Genomic DNA, 18,088 nt, shown 5'->3' on the forward strand with positions numbered 1-18,088 from the left:
AAGGCTTAAGAATACAGACTGGGAACATAACGAACGGCAGTGAATGGGGCTAAAGGAATGACTAAAGTTAAGACCACACTACTCTGGCAGACAACCTGAGTTCAGTTTCCAGTATCCACACAGGGTGGTGCGCAACTGTCTGTGTAACTCTAGCTCCAAAAAATTTGAAACCCCTGACCTCCTGGGGCATCCACATACGTACATACTCAGAGGCACACATACACATATAAAAACTTAAATTTTAAAAAGAAAACCAATCTAATAATTGACTAGTGACTTCAATGACTGTCATATTAACTTAAGTACACATTATTATAATGTATGGGGTGACCTAAAGCTCACCATATCATATTTGAGATACAAACTAAATGCTGACAGAATGATTCAATAGAAGAAAAAACATCTATCTAAAGATGAGGAATGTGACAGCAGATACCCATGCCGCATCAGGATTTTCAGACTATATTAAAAACAAAACTAAGCATGACAATTATAGTAGTTTTTAAAAAATCTCAGATGAAGGGCCAGGGAGATGTAAAGCACTTGCTGTTTGCACACAGAGGATATGGAGAGATTGAGCCATAGCACCTATATTAAAAGTTGGGCATGGTGGTGTATGCTTATAATCTCGGTGCTGGAGGGGAGATTGACAGATTCTTGGAACTCACTGGGCATCAGTTAGTCTAGCTGAATGATGACCTAAAAGTCCAATAGGAGAACAGGAGAACCTATCTCAAAAAATAAAGCAGACACTCCTGCTCCTAAGGTATGACACTCAACATTATTCTCTCGCTTCTAAAGGTATTGGCCTACATGCCCATTGATACCTATACAATATATGTGATTTGTGAAACACACACACACACACACACACACACACACACACACAAAACTGCACACTTTGGATGAAGCTCAAACAGTAGAGTGACTGAGGTTCCTTTTTTTCCTGACTTAAAAAATGTGTGAGTTTAGCAAAATGCTACTGAAAAGCTAATCCTTCATTCGCTGCAATTTTACTTTAATTAGGCCAGTTGTGATAGGATATAATACTAGAGGAAGTTCAAGACATCACTAGATATGTGACTCAGAAGACAAACCATCTTTTTAAGCCTCCACTTCCTCATCTGTGAAACAGACAAGGGACATTAAACTGTTAAGGTCCATTTTAAAAGTTACAATAAATGACACACAGAGCCGGGCAATGGTGGCGCACGCCTTTAATCCTAGCACTCAGGAGGCAGGGGCAGGCGGAGTTCAAGACCAGCCTGGTCAGCAGAGTGAGTTCCAGGACAGCCAGGGCTATACAGAGAAACCCTGTCTCAAAAATTCAAAAGACACAGAAATACACACTTGCATGCTATTATGAATTATATTCAAAATAATTTGGTATTAGAAATAAAGCACGTAGCTGGGCGGTGGTGGCTCACGCCTGTAATCCCAGCACTCTGGGAAGCAGAGACAGGTGAATTTCTGAGTTCGAGGCCAGCCTGATCTACAGAGTGAGTGCCAGGACAGCCAGGGCTATACAGAGAAACCCTGTCTCGAAAAAAACAAATCTAAAAAACTAAAAAAAATAAAAATAATAAAAATTAAAAAAAAAATAAAAAAAGAAGAAGAAGAAATAAAGCTCATTGGTGTTAACCTCTTAGAGAGAAATATAGTCTATCAAAAGCAAAGAACCCAAGACTCACTACTCTAAAATTGTTGTTGTTTTAGGAAATGACTTCTGACTGTAACCCCAGCATTAAGCCTGAAATTCCAGGCCCCTCTCAGCTATTCAGCGAGACCCTGCCTAACCTGCCACCACCACAAGGAGAACACAAAAGATCTAAAAGGTCTCAATACCACAGAGACCTGGATGTCTTCTGAAGGAAGGGCAACACTACAGCAATCGGGAAAGCATGGCCAAGGTGGCAGAAGAAAGGAGGGACCACTTGTCTGGAGAAATGTTTAGAGATGAACAGAACACCATCTGGTAACTCACAAAAGCTCAGTAACTCTGGCTTACGGCCCCAAACCTCACTATCACAGAGCAAAGCTACCCAGGCTTTACCAACAGTCATGGAACAGCAGCAGTGATGACAGAGACGGATGGACATAACTATATGCCCTTTCTACTGCACATGCCAACTGCTTATCACTCCAGTTAATGTCGAGTTAATACCTTAGGGTGTAGGCAGAAATCTAAACAAATGTCCATAGGTCATCTTCTCTCTTCTTATTTTACTTTTTGTGGAGAAAGGGTCTTACTATGTAGCCCTGGCTGGCATGAAACTATCTATATAGGCCAGGCTGGCCTCATGCAAAGATCTGCACTTCTGTTTGCCAGAATAATTTTGAATAATTTAAAGAAGAATTACCTAGGATATAACTGTTGCTGTTCTCCATGGTATAAGTAAGTTAGCACTCTAAATGAGTACTAGCATCAGTATCAGGACTTAGCTACCAGCTTCAACAAAATACCTGCCAGTGTGAGTTCTACTGGGATCTATAGTGCCCGAACTCATAAAACACAATAAAACTGAATAGTAATCTGAGAGAGTTAACTTAGAAACAATATTGAAGAGTTCCAGCATAGACTGTTCTCCTTTGAGGAAAATCATTCACTACCTTATGTCTGCTCTTCATCTGTTAAATGAGTTCATCATTACATACAAATGATTGCTATCTGCCAGGGCACTGCAGAAAGAACTCTTCTGATGAAAAGAAGTTGAGAAAAAAAATTGCAATTTTGGTTATTCTAAATTCCTATAAATACATCTCCCCCCACCCCCAAAACTTTGTAAGGCTTTAAGGCCTTCACATAAAATCATATGGGCCTCATTTGGTACATCGTACGAAGAGTTATAGCCAAACAAATTTAAATGTTTGTTTCTCATAGACTAACGACTGTGCTTCTCTTTGTCCCTCTGGAAACGTACCTTTCTCTTTCTCCAGGGGTTCCTGGGAGAGGATAGTGGCCAGCACTGTGTTTTTCCACACCCCCTTCTCCTGAGCCAGAGTAGCCAGGAACTGCAGCTCACAGCTGCCGCTCTCCATCAGGGTCTCATGCGCTACCTGTAACAGTAAATAAACACATCATTAGATGCTTTAAAGTTTAGTCAAATAAGCCAAACCGATCACACTACATCTATGTTAAATAGGTAAGTAATCTCACCTGCACCAAGGTCTGAAACTGTTCCCACTGTTTATCTGATAGCTCAACAGGTAGACACAGTAAAAGTTCAACACAGCTTCTAGAAAAGAAAAGGATACAAATGATTATTGAAAATAAAACAAAACAAAAAAAATCAATAATCCTACTGTTAGAGTCTTTATTATTTATTTATAATAAATCTATTTTAAATTAAATATAATAAGACCCGAGACATAAAATTTATGAAAAAATTAATAATTGTGTTTGATTCATTTTTCAAAGTTCTACTCACAATGCCAGGCGTTCCAGAACCAAGGCTACACTTTCACATTCAGAGGTAAGGTATGGTCGAGCTTTTACATAACTTTGGATGGCCACTGTGTATACCTCCAGTAAAGGTAAAGGGTCTTCTGAAGTTTTCCATTTCTCTGCATATTCAAGGAGTGTCTGTTTTGGAAGGAATAATAAAACATTCAAATGTAAGTAAAAAAATATACTGACTAATCAATGATGTTTTTCTAAGTGTTCTGAACAAAATATCTCCAATATGTCTCCATCATGGCTATACCTCATGCTGGCAGCCAAACTTGGTAATGTATCATTTCCCAAGTCATACTGGTTCTGAAGGCATGGAGAAGTCATGCCATAGCTGAAGGAGAAAGAAAAATGTTCTATGTTACAATCAGACTAAAGGAATTGTGTCCAAACAAAATCGTCCTTCAGAGAACACTACAGGAGCACACACTACTGACTGACGAGGGGTAAGCACAGAACAAAGCACAGAAAGGAAACAGGAAACCATAATGACTGAACACCAAGGCCTGGCGACTGACAAGAACTCTAAATACTGATGGTCTCAACTAGACAATGAAAAAACACAAGTGAGATGAATGGATTGACAAACTAAGTCCAGGGAGGCTAGGTAGCAAAGGCCTTTAATCCCAGGAGGCAGAAGCAGGAGATCTGTGAGTTTTGGCCAGACGCTTTACATAGCAAGGACAGCTAAGACTACAGACTTCTCAAACAAAACAACTACTACAACAAAAAAACCAACTTACTGTTGTTTATAAGGAACTTTAAAGACACCTTAAAGACAAAGGAAAGAAGAAAATACCCCAAGCAAATGGGACCAGGAAGAAAAGTTGTTACTATCCTAACTTCTGATAAAACAGGCTTCAAATGAAAACTAATCAAAAGAGATAACAAAGGGCACTTCATCCTAGCCAATGGAACAACGAACGGAGAAGACATTACACGACTAAACATATATGCACCAAACTCTGAACACCCAACTTTATGTTCAAATAAACATGTATTATAAACAAATACTACTGGAATTAAAGTCAAGGATTAGCTCCAATTCAGTACAGGAGGTGATTTCAATACCCCATTTTCTCCTATACACAGATCCAGATAATATCACAATTAAATGACACCTGACATCAAAAAGACCTAACAAGTATCTACAGACTATTTATTTCACTTAAATGCCAAAGAATACACATTCCATTCAGGAGCCCATAGAAGCTTTTCTAGAATGGAACATATCCTGGTACATAAAAAAAAAAAAAAAAATCTTAACAAGTTCCAAAAAAAACCTGAAACAATTTTGAATTGTGTCCTATCTGACTACAATGCAATAAAGGTTTAAAAATTTATCAGCAAATGAATGTCTGGTAACTATACAAACTCATGGAGATCAAACAACATATTACTAAATGATATGTGGATCAAAGAAATCAAGAAAAAATTAAAAATCCCACAATTAAAGGGACATGAAAGCACAATTGAACAAATGCTCGGGAACGCCATCCTAAAGGGAGCTACTGCGTAAGTGCCTACGTTTAAAATTCAGAGACCGCAAAAGTAAATGACTTAGTAATATAACTCAGGAATTTGGAGAAAAAAAAGAAGAAATAATCAGAGTCAGAGCATAAATTAATGGAATAAACACAAAGAAAACATTAAAAAGAGTCAATGAATCAAAGAGCTATCAGGGAGAATGTGGTATAAGTACGATCAGCAGACCCTTGAAGGCAAGACTTCCGTAATAACCAATTTCAGGTAAAGAAACAACAACAGAAAACTACAGGTCAATATCCCTAATGGACAGATGCAAAAATCCTCAATAAAATACTTGTATGCTTAATATAGGCATCAAAGATCATTTACTTTGATTAAGTTGGCATTATCCTAGAGATAAAGGGATGATTCAGCATATGCAAATCAGTAAAAGTAATAAAATAACACAAATGGACAAAAATCACATGATCATTTCAACAGATGCAGGAAAGGCATCTAACAAAAGCCAACACGGCGCCATAATCAAAGACCTCGAGATGAGCAAGGTGTCTTTGCTGCACAGCCACAGGCTTGGGCCATCAGATGAGTGTCAGGGACCAGGATGAGCAATCCTACCTCCACATACTGCAGGGAACGTAGGCTCCAGATGCAGTGGATCAACAGTGTAATAGGCCACATGTGTCCCATTCCATGCTTACGGACCAGAGCCCCACATCATGGACTCAGTGAGCTCAGGGCCCTTCTGCAGATCAGCATCAAGCCCGGTAACTTCACAGGATAGAGGAAGACTGGAAACAAACGGGCCAAAGTACTACCCAGAAGGTACAGAGCTGCTTGAGTTGGTGCTGGACAGAGAAAGGAAGCAGAGAGCTGTAACTGCCTGCAGGGCTTTGGCTGACACAGTCCCTGGGTGGGGAACTAGTGGAGAGATGTGTATCCCTCCTTATCAGCAAGATCAAAGAGTAGTATCTAGAAAGAATCACGAACACCTTCAGTGTAACAACGTCCCCCAGGGTGCTGGACACAGCAGGCTACCCTTCCAGTCCAACAGCTTGTGGAAAACATAGATGAGATCTATTATATAGATAAGGGCATGTGACTGGCTTATCACAGATATCTGCTTCAATGCTTAAAGCTGACCATACCTACTTATAAACCACCTCCTATTTGCCACCACAAGTAAGGTAACCACTTGTCTGCAAAAATGGTACCCTCTCTCTGCCAATACTTCTTCAAGCCTGGCTTTGGCCCCTTGACCAATTGGGAAGCCAGCAGCACACTATGCTGACAGCGCCTGAGCTCACCCAGCAGATGTCTGACAACAAGAATATGATGGCTATCTGTACCTCTCATTGCCCTGTAACTGACAACAGCTACCATGTTTAGGTACCACATAATACACATGAAGGAGGTGCAACAGGTGCTTAACATCCAAACATGAACAGCAGTGACCTGGTGCAGTGGATCCCCAATACTGTGAAACAGCTGAGACATTACACTCAGGGATTAAATATGCCCTTCACCTTCCCTGGCAACTGCCCCACCATAAGAACTGTTCTCAGAGGTCACAGCAATGTTCTGGCGCAAGGGCTACAAGCACTGATGGATAAAGGCACAGAGTGGGTGTGTTCTCCAAGGTACCAGGAGACTACAGGCAGAGGAGGAAGTAGCCCAGAGCTGTTTTAGCAGCTGAAACACAGGAGCAGTGCGAAATCCGCAATCACTCAGAGCTCGTCCGCTAATCACGTCCAATGTACATTTGCTGCCCTATTCCCACATCATTTGTATAAATTCCACCATCAAACCAATTTCATGGTGTGAAGCAAAGTCCCAGAGAAAGCAGAATTTCAGGAATCTTCAACACATAAAAAACAAAGGCTATATATGACAAACCCATTATAAAGAAAGAGAAACTTGAGACAATTCCATTACAATCCAGGGTCGGACAGAACTGCCCACCATCCACACTCCTTTTTGATGGAGTGAGTGCTCACCACATGAGCTGGAGCCACAAGGCAAGAGAACAAACCCAATACAGACAGGAAAGAAGTCTAACTATCCCTATTTCCAGATGATAGGACAGACACTAAACATAAGAGATCCTAAAAACTTCACCAGGAAACTTCTAGACATGTCAAACACTTAGAAAATCTGTAGAAAACAGAATCAACTTAGATAACACGTAGCCTTTTTATACACTAACAGCAAACCAACTGAAAAGAGGACCATGGGCACAGCCCCACTCCTAACATTCATACATACAATGGGACAAGGGATAAACTATGTGGCAGGTTTTGTTACCACTTGGGAATGTATACTAAACAAATCAGACTTGCCTTTCTCACAGAACAGGAAGTTTTCTGGATACCATCAAGGTTGTGTGTTATACTCCTAACTATTCAAAGTAGAATAATTGGCTTTATTTGAAGCCACAAAACTCTTAATGCATAGTAACTCACACATTATATTATTTGAAGCCACAAAACTCTTACTGTATAATAACTCACACATTATATTCTTTCACAAACTGTATGGTGTCTTTATCTCACCTGGAAAGTATTCAGAAAGTTTTTATAAATAATTAAAATTTCATTTTCAAAACCTGTGATCTGGAGACAAGTCCTATGACAAGCCTAATTAGGCAACATTAATGGCTATGAGTAACTTTATTTTAGCATTTTCTTGAAGTTATGCTAAGTTAAAGTAATACATTACTTATTTCTAAAGCAAATACACAAATAAACATCATTACTTAAATCAGAAAAAAAAGGAAACAAAGTATTTGTATTTGAAATTTGAATAATCATTTTTTTAAAATCTATGCACAGTTAATTTTTTTTACATATTAAAGAATATGTAAGGGTTTGTATATGTTTGGCCCAGCGAGTGGTACTATTAGATGTAACCATGTTGGAGTAGGTGTGTCACCTTAGGCGTGGGCTTTGAGACCCTAATCCTAGCTGCCTGGAAGCTAGTCTCTGCAAACTGTCTTTGGAACAAGATGTGAAACTCAGCTCCTCCAAGCCCCATGTCTGCTGGACACTGCTATGCTCCTGCCTTGATGATGATGGCCTGAACCTCTGAACCTGTAAGTCAGTCCCAATTATTAAATGTCATCCTTATGAATTGCCTTCATGGTTTCTATTCACTGCAGTAAAACCCTAACTAAGACACTATTTTTTTTTAATAAGATTCGATACATTTGGGGTTTGGGAGTATAAACTAAAACAAGGTTAACTACCATGTTCTATTCCCCAAAGACAGACAGAATTAGGACTACCACCCCCTACCTCTTCAGGTGCCCAGCTCCCTTCCCTCTCCACACGTGGTAGATGGGTTTGTTACCCTCCACTGGGCATGCTGCAATGCTACTGAGAAACATGTTCAGGAATTAGGAATGAATGGGTGACTCCAGTCTGGATTCCTGCTGCCCTCTCCAAGGCCCACTACCACTGTGCTGAAGACCTGTTCAGGCCTGCCCCCAGCATAGAGGAACCCTCCAGGGGGGTACACTCAGAAGGGTTAAATAAAGAGCGGAATGAGGTCAGTTCTTTTCAATCAAGGAATGAGGCCATGTCCTCATTTTTATTTACTTTTTGAACATTTTACCTAGCTGACACAGGCATAGTACATAAGAATTATTTGAAAAGTCAGGCTTCCTGGGCGGTGGTGGCGCACACCTTTAATCCCAGCACTTGGGAGGCAGAGGCAGGCGGATTTCTGAGTTCGAGGCCAGCCTGATCTACAGAGTGAGTTTCAGGACAGCCAGGGCTACACAGAGAAACCCTGTCTCGAAAAAACAAAACAAAACAAAAAAACAACAAAAAAAGAAAAGTCAGGCTTACATGTTATTTCACTTTACTTTCTTACTGACTTTATAAATTTGTAACATAGCACTTTTAGAGACAAAGGAACACACATTTCAACAAAAAATGAGTTTGTAGATTAAAATTTAATATAAGTAAATATAGATTCTATATGTAGCTTTCTATAATGAAAAAATATTTTTGTACTTTATTAACATCTAATTTTAATGCTTAATATTAACGTGTGCAGTGACTGATACATGTGATTAAATAAACCCTAAGTGATCTAAAAAGCTGTTCTGTCTGATTTCATTTAATTAAGTTCTAAAGAAACACAAATACAAGCAAAACTGGTATAGGAAATTATAATAAAAAATTCTATTTATACTGGAAATAAAATAAAAATTAGAGTAATAGTCTTTCATCTCCAGTCAGAAACACCATTCCCCAAAAGAAACTGCTTAGAAGACACTTGGGCAAGCAAGAGTTCATTCCTCACAGAATGAAGAATTGAAGACAAGTGTAAGTGAAAACATACTGTTTAGTCCATTAAAAAAGTATTATCTAAAAATTATTTGGTAAGTTTCACCATTTCTGCAGACCGCATACACAAAACTAATTTTAAAGATATTAAAGAATGATTATATAGTCAAAACTATTTGTAATAGTGAGGGGTTTTCTTGAATTAAAAATATCAATTGCAGCCGGGCAGTGGTGACGCACACCTGTAATCCCAGCACTCTGGGAGGCAGAGGCAGAGGCAGACAGATTTCTGAGTTCGAGGCTAGCCTGGTCTACAGAGTAAGTTCCAGGACAGCCAGAGCTATACAGAGAAACCCTGTCTCAAAAAACCAAATCCAAAAAACCAAAAAACCAAAAAAAAAAAAAAAAAAAAAAAAAAAACAATTGCTCTCAGCTAAGAAAGCATTTCAAACTGACCTCACTGAAATTACTACAAAAGAAAAATAGTGTTCCTCTTCATAATTGAACTAAGAGGTAGAAAGCATGGCAACAGAAAGAAAGTACTCAAACAAACATCATAAAGGTTTAGCTGCTAAAATCTCCAGTCACTAAAAACTCTCCCAAAGTCTTTCTGGTCAAGATGAATGAAGAGGGACCCTAAGCATCTTTGTAACATAGAAGACTTCCAAAACTGCTGAATTTTGTCCCTCAATGTTGAATACACATTTAATCACTTGTAAATCCAGGTATCCTCTGCTCAAAGGAACAAAATAAAATAAATAAAATCAACAACAAGAGAATCTCAAGGAAAGACTCCTTGGTCAGCAGATCCATACCTCACTAAAACCCTTCCTGGTGTAAAAAGGGGTCTGTGGAGAGAAAAACAATCAGGTAAGTTCTATATAGCTACCCAACTGAACACATGCAGAAAAAGAAACGCAAATGGTGACGGTCTGGGGGAATGAGTGTGCATTTGTTTGGTCCCCTCCTCCCCCCCACAGACAGGGTTTTGTTATATGAACTAGACTAGCTTCAAACTCATACAATCCTGCCTTGGCTTACCTGGTGCTGGGGTTACAGCACTACATCCATTACCTGCCTGTGAAGGGCAGTCATGTTTCTACACAAAGCTACTCAGGGGCTGTAGGGGACACAGGTCTTTTAACTTGTGAGAAATGGCTCTCCCTTTCAGGACATACACTGAGGTAAGGCTATTCTAGCCCATATAGCTCAGCTAGAATTGTGTCGTTCCAATTTGACAATTTTTTTTCTTTTTGCAGCATTCTTATTATTGATTTCCTAAATACCCTGGAGATAAAAGAGTAACTTAATTTCTCATAGATCTAAACTGGTTATATCCTCCAGTCTCTTAGACTCGTTGGATTTTCAGATAAATAATGACATGGGAAGCTTAAGAAATTAAAAACCAAAAAACAAAAAGTACATATGGTGACTCACTAGTGCAATTATGAACTGGCGTTAGCTCCTGGGTACACCAACATGAAGCAAAACAACTACACAAGAAAACTGGTAACTTGGTGACACAAACCTTCTCTAAGGGGGCTGTTGAAATTGTAGGTCTCTCAAGATTGTCTGACATAGGCATTCAGTCATTGGTGGGGTTGGGGAGCATCGGTTTCCATATTCAGTTTCTAGCACACAACATTTAAAACCCTTGAAATCCACTTGAGTACTGAAGTCTGGAGGAGCACCTTACTAACTTTACAATGAAGAATGACCACGCACTGGGACTTTCGGCCCCACTAAGCCAAAGCTTCTGGGGAAGAGAAATGAATTTGGAATTGAGGTTTGAATATGCTTGGCCCAGGGAGTGGCACTCTTAGGAGGCGTGGCCTGGTTAGAACAGGTGTGGCCTTGGTGGAGGAAGTGTGTCACTGTTGAGGTGGCTTTGAGACCTTCCTCCTAGCTGCCTGAGGAGTCAGCCTTCTTATTTGTCTTCAGGTTACAGAGAGAACACTCAGATCCTCCAGTGCCATGCCTGCCTAGATTTTGCCATGCTCCTGCCTTGATGTTGATGGACTGAACCCTCAGAACCTGTAAGCCAGCCCCAATTAAATATTCTTTATAAGAGTTGCCTTGGTCATGGTATCTGTTTAGAGCAGTAAAACCCTAAGGCAGAAGTTGGTACTAGGGATGTGGTATTGCTACAATAGGCCTGAGCATGCTTTTGTTTGGAGGAATGTGGATTTGGGGACATTGGATTTGGAAAGCAGTGGAATGCTTTAAGTGGGGCTCAGTGGGCCATCCTAATAGGAATGTGGAAGACACTGGTGCTGAGGATGATTTGAACTATGGGGGTCTGGCTCAAGAGGTTTCAGAGGAAAAAAATGTTACTACATGACTAGAGGCTATTCTTGTGATACTTAGGGGAAGAATATGGTTGCGTTTTGCCCCAGTCTGAAGAGTCTACCTGAGCTAAGGTGAAGAGATATAGATTAATTGCATACACAAAGTCCCAGAAAAGCCCAGCATAGACTTTGCCCTTCAGTTCACTCTCATAGAGTTTTGATAAAGTATAGCAAGCTTAAAAAGAAAAAATAGAAAATGTTTGGTTCAAGTGTTAAAGGGGCACCCGGAAGTAGAAAGGACCAGAATCCTACGTTCAAGGAGATTAAAATTAAGGGAGTAGAACTTCAAGGCAGATCACACCCTGCTAAGCGTAAGGTTGAAAAAGGCAAGTTAATCTCTGAGTTCAAGGCCAGCCTGGGACAGAGCAAGTTCTAGGTAAAGAGAAGCTTAAATTCAGACAAGGTGATACATGCATTCCAGCATTCAGGAGATAGAGCCAAGCAGACTTCTTAGTTCAAGGTCAACCAGGTCATACAGGTTTTGAAGGCATGAAGGAGTCTTGGTGAACAGCTGAGGCTTGGCTCTGTGGGAGGCCAGCAAAGGCCATTGATGAAGGTACAGCCTCAGTTGTAGTTGATGGCCCAGGACTGAAGGGATCATGCAAAGAAGTTGAGACTTGGCAGCCTAGGAGAGGCTACTGGTGAAGCCTAGTTGCAGCAGAAGACTCCAGGGAATTGGAGATGCCAGTACTATGGGATGACCACCAAGAACAGCAGCAGCAATGAAATGGAGTCAACCAGCACCTAGCATGCTACAGAGGCCACAGCTGGAGATGTGACCCAAACCCTTTTTGAGAAACCCCAGAAAATCATGTATGGATCCCAAACACTGGAACAAGAAGCTGCAATGTTGAAGTTGCATTGGAGACCCCAAGATGTTTGAGATGTTAGAACCATGAGGTACCTGCAGCAGAAAGCTGCTATCAGGGAGAGGAAGCAAAAACAAAGAACTGTGCTGCAGTCAACAAAGCAGGAAGGAGCTGAATATCTGAAAAGCACATCAGACACGGAGATGCAGAGTTTGAAATTTGCCCAGCTGGGTTTTGGACTTGTTTTGACCCAGTACTTCTTAACCCTGATGTTTTCGAATGATAGTGTATAGTGTTATATTGAAGGTATGTAATCTGCTTCTTTATGTTGATTTTAAAGGGGATTTTAATATCTGATTATCCATGACTATGAACCATGCATAACAAAATACTCAACAAGAACTAAGCATGCAAAGGGTGACATACTCCAGCTCCACCGGACAGGGAAACCCCAAGCCTCACCGTCTAGACCTGTGTCCTTTATCATGGTCCAGGATGATTAATAACTTTCTTGAATTCCATAAGTCATTTTAACAACTTATTCCGCCAAATCAATTAAGCAACTAACCATTTAAACCACATGGGCGCAGAGAGGTCGAAGCAGCAAGTGCAGGCCCTCATGGGCCTAGACCTGGTCCTCTGTGTGATGTTATGTGGCTGTTGGCTTGACCCTTTTGGGACAGCACTGTGTCTCTGGTTCTTTTGCCTGATCCTGGGACTCTTTTCCTCCTATGGGGTTGCCTTGTCCAGCCTTGATGAGGACTCTTGCCTTGCCTTACTGTATCTTGTTTAGTCCTGTTTGTCTCTTGAAGGCCTGATCTAGGGGAGAGGGAACATGGGGGAGGGGGGACTGAGAGGAGTGGAGGGAGAGGAAACTGTGGTCAGGATATATTGTTTAAAAAAAACCAGTCCGGGCTGGTGAGATGACTCAGAGGTTAAGAGCACTGACTGCTCTTCCGAAGGTCCTGAGTTCAAATCCCAGCAACCACATGGTGGCTCACAACCATTCGTAATGAGATCAGACACTTTCTTCTGGTGTGAATGAAGACAGCTACGGTGTACTTATTTATAATAATAAATCTTTGGGCCAGATGGAGCAGGGGCTGTGCGAGCAAGGTTAGCCGGTGTAAGCGGGGCTGACGGAAGTGAGCAGAGGTCCTAAATTCAATTCCCAGCGACTACATGAAGGCTCACAACCATCCTTACAGCTACAAATGTACTCATTACATAAAATAAAATAAATAAATCTTTAAAAAATATTTTAAAAATCTATTTTCTTTTTCCATAAATTTTTTTCATTGACCTCTTACCATACAAAATTTATTCATATTACTTTCATTTGAAATGGTAAGATCATAGCAATAACAGGTCACGCTGTAACAATTCTATTTACAAAATCCATCATAAAAGCTGTTTTTGAGCCTATGTTTACATACCCACACCCTGCCAGCTGTCAAATTTCTCTACATGATGTCTTCCTTCAGATTCCTTCTCTGATAACACAACTTGTCATGCACACCCTTGGACGCTGACTTGTTTCTCTTAAAGCTAATAAGGCAAAAGAGCTTTTAGTAGCACAACTCAATGGCACCAGGGAACCTGCCTTCTCAAGACTTAAAGAACAAAACTACTATAGTACTCACCTACTCTGGGACCAGCCTCTGTGAGCAAATAACGCGCCTTAGTACACAGTAAGGGTGTCTATCTGAGAGTGTCAGCTGAGCCCATGGACAGCAAAGGCCTTAATATGCACAGAAGAAACCCTTCAAGACTCACTAATATTCCTTTTACTTTTAAAAGCAATAAATACAGTATTATAATATATAATTTATAATTACAAATATTGGTAAGAATGGAGGGAGGAGAAATCATAATAGGGATGTACTGTATGAGAGAAAAATTTTTAGAAGAAAATCAAAATTCAGAGAAAAAAACAAAATCGAAAACCAAACCAAACAACAGCAACAAACAAACAAACAAAACCACACTGAAGAGGAGTCTGTAGGAATCCTTAACTTTGGAACTACGGAATCTAAACCACAGGTAACTTTGAAGACTTACTGTTAGCCTGTGGAGCCTACCTATAGGTAGGCAGAATCAGAATTAAGCCAAATTATAGGACACTGATTTGGTGCTAGACAAATGCAGAACAGAAGCTGGTTGAAAAGACCTTATGCTTTTGGCAACAGCAGTAGATGTCAAGAGGATTAATAAAACTCTGAATTAAACATGAAGTGGCAAATACCTGTGGGCTCAACTAAAGTGGAAGATTTAGCTGGAGGTTGGCTTGAGCCAAGAGTTCAAAACTTGCTTGAATGACACAATGAAGGTATTTGTATGGTATCTCAAAGCGTGCCACACAAGGCAAATGGTGCGGTACTTTATGTATATGACAGTTTTGCCTGCATGTATGTATGTGCACCATGTGTGTAACTGATGGCCTCAGATGTCAGAAGAAGGCATCTCAGACTCCCCTTCAACTGCAGATATGCGTAGCTGTGACCAAGCATGTAGTTGCTTAGAACTAAACCCAGGTCCTCTGCAAGAGCAGCAGGTGCGCTTAACCACAGAGCCATGCAGCTGCAGACATGCACCACTGTCTAGATCCCCATCTCAACCCCAGTCTGGTCAGACTCACCACACAATTATTCTCCCTAGGAATTCTTTCTTTCTGCTGGCTCTGATGCTTACACCTGCAATCCCAGCAGCTGGGAAGCTAAAGCAGTTCAAAGCCAGCCTCAGTTACATGAAAGCCTGCCTCAAACACCACCCCAGCCCTAGTATCAACAGAAAAAAAAAGAAATTTTTATTTTTTAATCTTTGCTATATACTGCCTTTCCCCCTTCATCAACTTCATAATCTACATTTACTAACATTTACTAACTCTCCTGACTTTGCTCTCATTCTCTAATATCTTAAGAATAAATACTGGGTAGAGATGGCTGAGCAGTTAAGACCACAGACTGTTCTCAGAGAGGACCTGAGTCTGGTTCCCAGCATTCACAACCTCATACATCTCCACCTCAGGCGAACCTGATGCTGTCTTCTGGCATCTGAGGGTAATGCATTCATATGCATACATAAACAGGCTTGCATGCATTCACATAATTAAAAAAAGAAGTAAGTTTTGTTTTTTTTCTTTTAAAGATACAAGCTGGACTGGTGTGTGGCTTGGTGCACAAAGCCCTGATTCCAGCCTCAAATTGAGAAAGAAGAAAATGGGGGAGGAGAGAATGACACATAACAAAATCTCATTTCTTCACTGTTTTCTCAAAAAAGCTCTGTGAACAACAATTTTAACTGTTTAAGGACAGACTTCAGCTGGGTGTGGTAGCACAGGCTTGGAAGGCAGAAGCAGGAAGATTTGAGTTTGAGGTCAGTCTGGTCTACACTGTGAGTTCCAGGACAGTCAAGGACAGTAAAGAGACCCTGTCTCAAAAAAAAAAAAAAAAAAAAAAAAAAAAAGAAAAGAAAAAAGAAAAGAAAAGGGAAGGGGAAGGGGGGAAAGAGAGGGGGAAGGGAAGGGGGAAGGGGAGGGGGAAGGGAAGGGGGAGGGGAGGGGGGGGGGGGAGGGGAGGGGAGAGGAGAGGAGAGGAAAGGAAAAGGGGAGGACAGGGGAGGGAATGGACCCCAGACAACCCTTGAGTAAGAAATGACACATTGGCCGGGTGGTGGTGGCGCACACCTGTAATCCCAGCACTCTGGGAGGCTGAGGCAGGTGGATTTCTGAGTTGGAAGCCAGCCTGATCTACAAAGTGAGTTCCAGGACAGCCAGGGCTATACAGAGAAACCCTGTCTCAAAAAAACAAAAAACAAAAAAACCTAAAGAAATGACACACTGATCCTCCCATACCTAGCATGGTTTCTTCACCATGTCCACCAAGGTGCTCACAACTGTTTTCCACACTCTAAGGACTTCTAAAGTCTTTCATCCTGAACATAGGTGATAACTAAGTTTCCCACAACCAGTATCCCATCCTCCAACTCTCCCTGCTCATCCTAGATGTCCCTGCCCTCAGTCCCCCAAAACTTTATAAGCCTTCAATAACCCTAAATTGATCTGCCTACTGACTGTGGGTCAGTTATTCACTGTAGATACTCAGAGCTTCCAAACTCCCTGTTCCACATCTCTACTCTCTCTGCCCTTGTGCATTATACTGGCCAAAGATCCACAAAGGTGAAGAGACCCACAATAAAATGAGATGTTTTAAAGTGAGAGCAGGGGCACAGCTTGGTGAGAAAAGCACCTGCCAAGGGACAGACACAGTTGATCTCACAGTTGATTCCTATACACCAGTCTGATACTGGGGTACCTACCTACTGTTCTGATAAAATACCAGTGACCAAGGCAACTCACAGGAGGAGGCATTAACTTGGGCTCATGGTTCTAGAGGGTTAGAGTCCACGATGGCAGAGAAACGGCCTGGCAGCAAGAACCCAAACAAGAGAGCTACCTCAACACACTGAGTCATCTGAAAGCTCAAAGGCAGCCCCTGGGGACACCTCCTCCAGCGAGCTCCTCCTCTAAGTCCTGCTGGAAGGTGCCATGAGGACTAAGCACTCAGACACAGGAGCCTATGGGAGTCACTCTCACTCCAACTGCCACAGCCCGGTTTGCTTGTTGTTTGGTTATGTTGGGAATCAAACCCAAGATGGTACAGAACTAGGTAAATACTCCCAGCATGGATTTTTAAAAGTTCTTTATTAGCCAGGGTCCAAAAAAAACCAAAGAAAAAAGAAAGCTCTTTATTAAGTTCATTTTTGGTTTTGTTTGTTTGTTTGTATTTTGGTTTTTTTGAGACAGAGTTTCTCTGTGTAGCCCTGGCTGTCCCTGAACTCACTCTGTAGACCAGGCTGGTCTCAAACTCAGAAATCTGCCTGCCTCTACCTTCCAAGTGCTGGGATTACAGGCGTGTGCCACCACCGCCCGGCTATTAAGTTCATTTATAAATAACGTATTTCATTTGCTTTAGAATAAAGCAAACTTTCCAAAATAATGAAGGTTAATATGACTGTTCATGTACAAAATTTAAATTTGGTAAAAAAAATGCTAAAAAGATTAACTAATTTTAACTAAGTATTTAAAAATGTTTATACCAGGTAACATGCCTATATTATCTACACTTAAGATGAAAATTCGAGCCCAGCGATGGTGGCGCACGCCTGTAATCCCAGCACTCTGGGAGGCAGAGGCAGGCAGATCTCTGAGTTCAAGGCCAGCCTGGACAACAGAGTGAGTTCCAGGACAGCCAGGGCTATATAGAGAAACCCTGTCTCGAAAAACAAAACAAAACAAAACAAAACAAAAAACCAAACCAAAACAACAACAGAAGATGGAAATTCAGGCCTGGAGAGATGGCTTAGCGGTTAAGAGCACTGACTGCTCCTCCTGAGTTCAAATCCCAGCAACCACATGGTGGTTCACAATCATCTGTAATGAGATTCGATGCCCTCTTCTGGTGTGTCTGAAGATAGCTGCAGTGTACTTACCTATAATAAAGAGATAAATCGTTAAAAAAAAAAAAAAAGATGGAAATTCGCCAGGTGGTGGTGGCACACACCTCTAATCCCAGCACCTGGGAGGCAGAGGCAGGTGGATTTCTAAGTTCAAGACTAGCCTGGTCTACAGAGTGAGTTCCAGGACAGCCAGGGCTACACAGAGAAACCTTGTCCTCGAACTCAGAAATCCTCCCAGAGTGCTGG

At 41.1% G+C, this 18,088-nt stretch overlaps 1 protein-coding gene across 1 annotated transcript in view; it reads right to left on the bottom strand.

Annotated features, from left to right (window-relative positions):
- The window catches only part of Znf292 (zinc finger protein 292), a 61,029-nt gene that overhangs the window by 32,973 nt on the left and 9,968 nt on the right, over positions 1-18,088 (bottom strand). Inside the window, exons 2-4 of the mRNA XM_052176230.1 lie at positions 3,429-3,583; positions 3,158-3,236; positions 2,922-3,057 (exon numbers count right to left, since the gene is read on the bottom strand). Of these exons, the coding sequence (XP_052032190.1) occupies positions 2,922-3,057; positions 3,158-3,236; positions 3,429-3,583 (370 nt within the window). The remainder of the gene's footprint in view (positions 1-2,921; positions 3,058-3,157; positions 3,237-3,428; positions 3,584-18,088) is intronic.

This window comes from Apodemus sylvaticus, chromosome 3, assembly GCF_947179515.1.
Source record: "Apodemus sylvaticus chromosome 3, mApoSyl1.1, whole genome shotgun sequence".
Taxonomy (NCBI): domain Eukaryota; kingdom Metazoa; phylum Chordata; class Mammalia; order Rodentia; family Muridae; genus Apodemus; species Apodemus sylvaticus.